The 9,083-nt window shown below is 50.5% G+C and overlaps 1 protein-coding gene across 1 annotated transcript; it reads left to right on the forward strand.

Annotated features, from left to right (window-relative positions):
* The first annotated feature begins 1,262 nt into the window (after positions 1-1,262).
* LOC119336872 lies at positions 1,263-6,533 on the forward strand. Its single transcript, XM_037608952.1, has 2 exons — positions 1,263-1,795; positions 6,470-6,533. Exons 1-2 carry the CDS (start codon positions 1,263-1,265, stop codon positions 6,531-6,533), a joined length of 597 nt encoding a protein of 198 aa, XP_037464849.1.
* Positions 6,534-9,083: the final 2,550 nt, after the last annotated feature.

The following is a 9,083-nucleotide window of genomic DNA, read 5'->3' on the forward strand; positions in this document are numbered from 1 at the left end:
GACCCGATCCGGATGATGGCCTGCAATGAGGCCAGGGGGCATCTAAGCTCCCAATCCGGAGAGACTAGGACACGGTCTAGAACGGACTGTGTTGGGTTCGCCGGGCGGTTGGTCCAGGTGAACCGGGCCCCCGTTCGCTCAAGCTCACGGAGGCCAAGCTCTGTGATGCAGTCGTTAAACATCTGCATTCGGGGACGGTTAACCCCGTAGTTATTCTTCTCATCCGGAGAGTAGATGATGTTAAAGTCACCTCCCACAACCACTGGGAGGGAGGAACCGGAGATCTTCTGTTGCAGCTCAGCGAGGAAGGTCGGGGAGCAGCGGTGGTCCACCGGTCCGTAGACAATGATGACGTCCCACTTAAAATTGAGAGCCCGCTCCAAGATCTCCATACTAACAAAGAACTAGCCCCGGTCCATACCGCCCACCTCAAAGGTGGCATCCTTCACACCTAACGGGATGCCACCCGAATGGCCATTGTTTCCACTAGAAGGGAGCCAATGCCAGGCAAACAGGTGGGAGCTAAGGCTGTAAAGCTCGGGGAGACAGAACTCCGTGCCCATGGTTTCTTGGATGGCAATGATGTCTATGTGTTCGTTGCGGATGTACTCAACTAGCTGGTGGCGGCAGCTGTCATGGGCGAAGCCACGGATGTTCCAGAAGAGGGCGCGCATCTAAACCGCCATTGAGGGGCTGCTTGACCCCAGAATGATGGATGCGTTGTGAGCTCTGATTGTGGCAGTGCGGGAGCGAGTGCGGCCATGGATTTCCTCGACTGGCATCCCAGAAGGAGGCTGGGGCGCCGGAGTGCGGAGGAGGAGGGCCCGGGTTTCGGCGAGTTTCCTGTCAAGGATCTCGCGAGCCTGGATAGCGGCAATCTGCTCTAAGGGGGGACCCACTTCCCCCCTGAAAACTACACACGAGTTTAGGGCCACCTTGGCAAGGCGGCCGAGCGGGACTGCTTCGAGCGTAGAAAACGAACAGCTGGAAGAACTGGAGGGGATGTCGGTCGCACCTGTCTCGAGGTTCCGGGCCGCAGCCCGGATCTCAGTCCGCTCAGAGATGGACGGAGCCTGGATCTTAGCCATCAAGAAAATATCTATATTTTAAAAATTAATTACCGCCAGAAAATATCTGAATTTTGTCTATATATACTGGGCCGGCAGGCTAGACCGATAGTATCCTTGCTCGAGAATCCAGACAATAGACCTGAACCACTCACTCGCTAGTTATATCGGCAAGTCAGCAAAGCTCATCGATTAATGGTGGTCAAGCTCACGCTACCACCGGCAGAACTACTCTCCCAGGTGGCCAAGCTAGGCTCCCTCCTCGCCCTCCTTATCGCGCTGCTGCTGCCCGCCTTCCTCAGGGTGGCCTACGGCTACCTCCTCTTCAATGCCATCGTCCTCGCGCTGGGCATCCAGGCCTTCGTCGGCAGCATAGCTTCCATCGCTGACGAGTCCTTGAGTACCGATCAGGCTGAGGCGCCTATCGGCATCACGACATCACCATTCCAGAGGGCTGGATCAGTCCGTCCTGACGACCGGATGGCGGTTGCTGATGATGATCGTGTGGTGGTTCCTGCCTTTGTGGCGAGTAATATAAGGGAGCTGAAGATCAAGACCAAGGGGGTGGTGCTGAAGGTGCTGAAGAAGTGCCCGTCGACGGCGAGCATCTTCTTCCTCAGCGTGCTGAATGGCAGCCAGGCCGGCGGAGAGGAAAAGGGACGACAAGAGGAGCAGGATGATTTTGAGGTCGACTTTGACGGCGACGTGACGATGAGTCGGCAGGAGCTTTTTCCCAACGGGCCAATAGCTCATGCGCGACGTTTTTCATGCGAATTGGAAGGAGTGCGATGTAGTTCGAATGAATGGTTGTGATGCGACGTCTTCGAAGCCAACAATAGCTCCAATGCGACATGGCTCTGTTTAACCATTAAATGAAAAACACGAGGGGTTAGCGATTTGAGTTATGATACACGGGACCCACCAGTTACTCGCATGCGGGTGGGACCCACAACTTATCCACACAAGCATGCCCGTGCTCATCAGCGTGCTCCGACCCGAGCCAGCCCGCCCCCCTCCATTGCTTGCCCTGCCCCTTTCCTTTCCCACCTTTTTCTTCCTCTGCTCCGGCAACGAAGCGCGCCGCCGGCGAGTGATGTCTAGCTCGACTTCGGCCACCCGCCAATCATGGACGTAGTAAGGTCCACTGCCATTGACAAGATGCCCTGATTGCCCATGCATGGAGCCTCTCAAGCGTTTGACTTGTGTGAGGGAAGAAAATGGCAACCGTGGGCGCGAGTTTGTGAAATGTTTGAGCAAGACACAACCAGGGCAGGTTAGATCTGTGTTCTTGACCAATCCTATGGTCTAATTTCTCCCGATTTCTTTCTTTTTTTTCCTCGAATTTGGGCGGTGGATCTAGGATTCATGCGCCGCCGGCCCCCTGTTTTTCAGGTTCTGAAGAAATGTGGGCATTTTGAGTGGCTCGATGACTATGTTGAAAGGTTGAAATTGGAGGGATCAACCCCAACCCAAGAGCTCAATCTTGGGGGGGCGGCTTGCCGTGGAACAAGCCCCCAATTTGGCGGACAGAGCCGATCCGATGATGCACAGTGCAAAACTGAAGTGTGAATTGAAGAAAATCGGCAAGCAACTAAAGCATGTGATCGATTTGAAGCAGCAAGCAAATATGATGGCTGGAGCATTTTATGGTTGTGTCATTGCTATGGGTTTATTTTACTTGATGTTCATCAATCGCTAGAATTTGTTAGAGTTTCAGTTAGTTAGTCAGCTAGTTTCAGGGGTGCCCTATAGTTTGAGTTAGCCAGGGATCATTTGTTAGATGAATTTGAATTTGTGTGAAGCAAAACTTGCTTGAATTATTGTAATGATATTCTCAGGGGCCCTATTCAGCGTTCATGCTCTGTTTCCTCTGTTTTTGTTCTTCAGTTAACAGAGTACACACCCAAATTTAGTTTCTAGTAAAAAACAAAATAGGCTGCCGAATAGATGTTGGGCCGTGAGAAAATGGGCCCTGAGAAAATAACCATGCCCAAATAGAGACCAGCCCACCCGCGTAGGGGCTCCAGCCCACCTCTAACTTCGGTAAATATAATGTTACTTGTTCTTACTTTGGCCTTTTTCTTGCACCAAATTTTGTGATGGATCATTTTTTGATGCACTAAAACTAAATGTTAATTGTTTTTATGCATGTCTACGATTCCATGAACTAAATGAGTTGCATGCTTGCATGAAGTAAATTAGTTTGCGTTTCCTAGTTGCATGTCCATAGTGGGTTTGCATGGGCTCCTAGTTGCATGTCCATGGTTTGGTCAATATTTTGAAGATGGTGTGTGTGGTGATTAGGGTGTAGCAACCCGGGCTCGTAGCAACCCATAGCAATACACAAATAATAAGCAAGAACAACCCATAGCAATCTACAAATAATAGCACGAAACGCACAATATATATATAGTAGCATAACGATTGCAACCCATAGTTCCACGATAGCCTTACAACTCCGTGACAGCCTTACAACTTAAAATACTAATACAACTTAATAATAGTAGCATGACGATTACAACTTAAAAAAACTAATACGATAGATATATAGCAAGCTAGATAGATCGGGGGGCACCAAACGCGGGTTCTTCTTCGGGTTCTTCTCCTCCTCCTCCTCCGGGTGAACAACGCCACCTCGCTCTTCCAGGCGCCGCCCTTCACTCCTCCCCATTGTTGATGGGGTACGGGAGCATGTGCATAACGCCGTTGTTGGGGAAGATGCTGTTGAAGTCGGTGAAGATATTATAGGTGGTGAAAGCTATGAACTCACAACCAACCCAATACGCTCGTCCGAGGAGATGGAAAGCATCAAAAGGGTTAGTGAACGTGGCGAGGAGCCCAACCACAACACCGTTGTGGTTGACCTCCTCAAGATGGTACATCCGAGGAGAGTCGCGGGGGAGGTGGCGGAAGCCGACCGCAAGGAAGAACTCCATTAACTCGTTCACCTTGTTATTGAAACTCTCTGCCAAATTGTTGTTGATGTGGTCACACTTGATGGCAGTGTTGAATGCTGACCTGTACCATAACAAAGAATGGTAGGTGTTCAGCCATCGACCAAACTCATCACATGATGCCATTATCTTATCAAGATGATATTTGTATGTCTGTCTAGTGTAAGATCTTGCTGCTGGCCACATGCGCCCAAATTCTTCTCCCCTAAATTTTTTGATCAAATTCATCCACAAATGACCGAAGCACTCCCTCTGCTCAGCATGTGGGAAAAAAATTTCACTGAATTTTCCAGCCCCTTACATGCATCTATGTGTATAGCCAAAGGTGACACTGACCCTAGGCATCTTTTCAACTGGATCATGAACCATGTCCATGAAGCCTCTGTTTCTGACTGAAATAAGCCAACAGCAATAGGAAACATCCAGTTGTGTCCATCTAGAGCATTGCATGTTGCCAACTAACCATTCCACTTGCCTGTCAAAAATGATGAGTCTATGCTTAAATATGGACGACACCCTGCTTTGAAGCCATCAATGCAAGGCTTCAAAGCCATAAAAAACTTGGAGAACTTGACTTCACCTTTGGATGATACCTCAGTATCTATCTCCACAACGCTGCGAGGTGACCTCTTTTCCGCCTCTGCTTTGAAGTTGTAAAGCATCCTAAATGTATTTGCCAAATCATCATATAAATTTTTCATTGCCCTTTGTTTTGCCTTCCACACTGTGGTATATTTCAGTTTAATGGGGTACATCTTTTCCAAGTCTACTTTGAGTTTCTTGGCAGTAGTGTTTGGTGTTTTGGCTAAAATTGGGGTGATCTTTTCTGCAACCCAAAGTTGTGATGTCATGGTTGATACTCTCTGTGAACTTGTAATACAAGTATGTTGATTGGGGATTTGGTTAACCCTAACAGTACTTCCATCCGGTTGCAGTCTAGCAGATATGTACCACTTGCTAGGCTTGACACTACCATCAAATCCTCTGCACCTTGCAAAAAACTTCTTTCTATCAGTCCAAACAGTCTTGGCATCAAACTCATGTTTCACTGCATAAGTCTTGAAACACATCCTAAACTCCTTCATGCTTGGGAACAACTTGCCTACTTCAATGACAGAGTTTTCTCTGTCATACACATGCACCAGCTCATCAACATGTGCATCATCTACTTCATCTGCAGCTTGTTCCATCAATTGTCCGTCTACATCTTCATCAGCATTAGCAGGCAAACTAGATTCGCCCCTCTCCTGCTTATCTCTGTCATCGACTGGAATGCCAAAAAGTTTGGCCATCTCAATGTCAGGCATTGGTGCAATGACCAAATCAGTAGGCTCATCTAATTCAACTACATTCCAATAAAACAGTTGCTGCAGTTTCAGTTCCAGTTCCAGTCACCTATCCCTCTTCAGCTATTACTGTAAGTTCAGTACACATGGGAATCAATGGCCTCTGTGTAGCCCAATCATCATCTACCATCTGCGCAGCCAATTGTGATGGCACATATCCAACCTTCGAAAAAATATTCAGATCAACAAGCTCAGCAAAAAAATTTAGCCCGTTTGCTTGTCCAGCCGTTTTGCCGATCGATTTCTTCAATAATCTGTTCACCATCTTCTATTCTCACATACTCTCCTTTCCAATATCAAACCGCAATAGTGATACTTCTTGCTCTGGACCCCAAAGAATATTCTCCCCAATTTTTTCCACCCATTTCTTCACTGCCTTCTCTCCCATGTTCTGTAGAACTTGTGGATCAATCTCTGTAAACTCAACCTCCCATTTAACAATTGTGTCTCTCTCAATGTTCTAAATGCTACCATCAACTAATTTTGCCTTTGATGGAAAGAAATTGACCGTCAATTCGAAGGTCCGAGCGGCAGCATCCCCTTTGTTAGTGGCAGACAATGTGAACCCATGAGAAAGAGCAGACGAGGCCCTAATTGCATGCAAAATTGGATCGGAGAGAGGCGCATTACCTATTGAAAGTTGAATCTGGCGGCTCCATATCAGTATGCCCACGGGCTCCGCTCACAAGCTATCGATTCAACAAACGAAAACAGAGGAAACGAGCTGAGATCTACAGGCCCGAGAGAGGAACGGGAGGGCGGCTAGGGTTCTCACTCACCATTTTCGGAGGACTAAGGCTCCGCCGCCGTTGAGAACGAGGGCTCCGCCGCCGCCACCGGAGAAGAAGGGAGGGAGGGCAGAGTGGAGGACCCACCACGGTCGAGCGGCAGGGCACAGTCAGCTGTTTTGAGGAGCAATCAAGTTGGACCCACATGTCCTAACATAAATGGGCTTGGTTGATGACCAATTTAACCACATTTAACACCCCATGTGGCCCTGGGCTATTTACACACTCAAATGTGTCGCATCACAACCATTCATTCCAACAATGTCGCACCCTTTCCAATTCACATCAAATACGTCGCACAGGAGCTATTGGCCCTTCGCCAACACGGAGAGGTTCATCGGCAACTTCCGCAAGGAGCTCAAGATGCAGAGGCAGTAGCCCCCTGGAAGCTAGCTAGCATAGATATTTTTATTTAGCTTTCTCTCTCTCTCTCTTATTTTTTGTGTCATGATATATTGGAGTGTGTTTAGTGTGACACGTCCGTGACCACTTGTCTAACCTCTGTTCGTAGGTTTAGGATATTTGCGGTGTGTTTAGGTTTTCAAAATTGACATAGTCTATGCTGTTACTAGTCTCAGAAGAAAGTTAACGCTGGAGGAAAAATGCCAACATGTGAGGGGCCTAGTTTTCTTTAGACTTCGCTTCTTCAGACTGTAGAAGTACCCCATAGATATTTTTGCTTACCTTTTCTTCTTCTTAGTATTTGCGTCAAAGGAGTGTGTTCAGTGGGACGCTGTACCAAGGGATCACGAGATTGCTCCTTGTTGAGAAGCATTGGGAGCCACCCACGCTCCCGCGTCGCCAGCCTCTGGCGACACAGGGAAAACCCCAGCCGCCGCCGCTAGGGAGGCACCTCCCCGCCAGCCACTGCTGCGCGGCCGCTGGAGGGCCTGCCGGCGAAGCCGCGCCGCGCCCTGGGATGGTGGCGGCGGGGCGGATCCATCCCGCAAGAGTGTTCCCAGCCCCGCGACCCCCCGAGATCCACCACCCGCCGCCGCCTGGATGCTCCCACCTGCTGCCGTGCCATCGCCGGAGCCACAACACACCCTGGGATGTCTTCGGCAGGCCGGATCCACCGTTCCTGCGCTTCCCCAAGCCCCATCCCCCCTCCACCGGCGCGTCCTCGAGCTCCCTGCGTCCTTGCGCGCATCGCGGGCGCCCATCTCCCAGCTGCCATGTGTCCCTGCCGGTCCGGCGTCGGGTGCGGCGTGCCTTCCATGGCCATGGCGCCCTCCCCTGCGGTCTCCCATACCCCCGGCTTGGCCCAGTTCTGCTGGTGCTGCTCGGCCACGGGTTGGCTGCAACCTGCGGCCGGTCGCAGGGGTTCCCGACCTGCTTTCCTGCGTAGGCGGCCCCCCTCGTTCCCGGCGGCCCATCCTCCCTCACCGAGCCACGGTGAAGGCTCACACGCAGCGGCGACGAGGCTACAGTGCTAGTGGCAGCCTCGAGGCTCCTCAAGGCGGGTACTTGTTGGCGCTGCTTCGGTCCCTGGGACCTTGGATTCGCATCTCTCCGGCGTCCATGGTTGACGGCGTCCTATGCCGGGCAGCTCTGGCCTTGGCGAACCAGCAGCTGCGTCCCTTCCAGCTTGCTTGGCTCACCGACGTCCAGACGGCTATGGCCTCGGCAACATGGATCTGCGTCCCTCCAGTCCTTGTTTACCGGCGTTGCTAATCATCGTCGGCCCACCCGCTTGTGGTTTTCTTTGCCGCCTATCCTACTTGTATGCCTCAAAGCCTTGCCTTTTGCTAGATCCAGCGCTCGTGTGTTCGTAGATGGCGCCATCCTCCGAGGGCAGGTGTCTGCAATCCCCTTCCGACATGGTGGCTCCGACCAGCATCGACTTCCTCATTCGACTCCAGATACGGCGGCTATGGGATTGCTCAGCCTGTGGCTTGGGAGAAATCCTTGCTCGGCTTGCCGGTGCTTGCAGCGATGGCGTCTACGAATGTCGTTCCCTCCTTGGAGGTGCTGTCAAGGCTCTCAGCTACGCCCCTCTTTCGAGCTCAGGGGAAACCCTAGGTCTGGTTCCTCCGGACCAGATGGCGACGATGTCTCGGCGACAAATTCCTTCTTGAAGGCGCTATCTTGCTCGCTCGCGGTGTCCCCGTTTTCTGGCTTATGTTGGAAGTCTTGCTAGTTTGGCATTGCCGATCTCGGTTCAGGCTTGGTAGGTTTAGCTGTGATGTATTCTCTATTCGGGCCAAGCACCCCTTGCTTGTCTGCTCTGGACACCATGTTCACGCCTGCGTGCGTTCGTGTCATGAGTTGTACCCCTCTTTGTACTCATTCTACTACTTCTACCAATGCAATGTTATGCAAGCTTTGCGTATTCGCAAAAAAGTGTGTTCAGTGGGATACGTCGTTAGCCCACGTCTACAACCTCTGTTCATAACCTTAGGATTTTCTCTTCTTCTTTTATGTGAAAGAACCTTAGGATTTTCGGTGTGTCTAGGTTTCTAAAATTGACATAATCTTAACTGTTACTTGTCTCTCAATTATGTCCAGCAATCTTAGAAGAAAGTGAATGCCGGTGGTTATATATGTAAATGTAGCCTATTTTTGTGTAGACGTTGCTTCTTCAGACTCTATAAGCACCCCCGATGACGTACATGACGCGTCAGCCGAGGTGCACCGGGAAGGCCGACCAAGGAGTAGGACGACGTGTAACCGAGAAGGATGCCGACGTGGATGAATATATCCGGCCAAAGCATAATCATTTTTTGCGGGTCAATACTGCTAGATATATTAGCACTTCGTCGATTAATCTAATCCACGAGTAAACAGTAAACATAGCATTCACAATATGCAACTCATACCAATACCTAAATATTTGAGCATGTGCCCTCCGGCAGGCCATGAGAAGGCCGCAGTGGACGCGACAGCTTCGACCTCTTCCACAACCTTCTTCTTGGCAGCATCGTCCTC

Source organism: Triticum dicoccoides, chromosome 7B, assembly GCF_002162155.2.
Source record: "Triticum dicoccoides isolate Atlit2015 ecotype Zavitan chromosome 7B, WEW_v2.0, whole genome shotgun sequence".
NCBI classification, from domain to species: domain Eukaryota; kingdom Viridiplantae; phylum Streptophyta; class Magnoliopsida; order Poales; family Poaceae; genus Triticum; species Triticum dicoccoides.

Excerpts from the sequence above, each read along its gene's own strand:
- LOC119336872 (XM_037608952.1), top strand. The coding sequence starts at position 1,263 with ATGGTGGTCAAGCTCACGCTACCACCGGCAGAACTACTCTCCCAGGTG. Across the intron at positions 1,796-6,469 it reads ACGATGAGTCGGCAGGAGCT|CTTCGCCAACACGGAGAGGT; the intron begins TTTTCCCAACGG and ends GAGCTATTGGCC.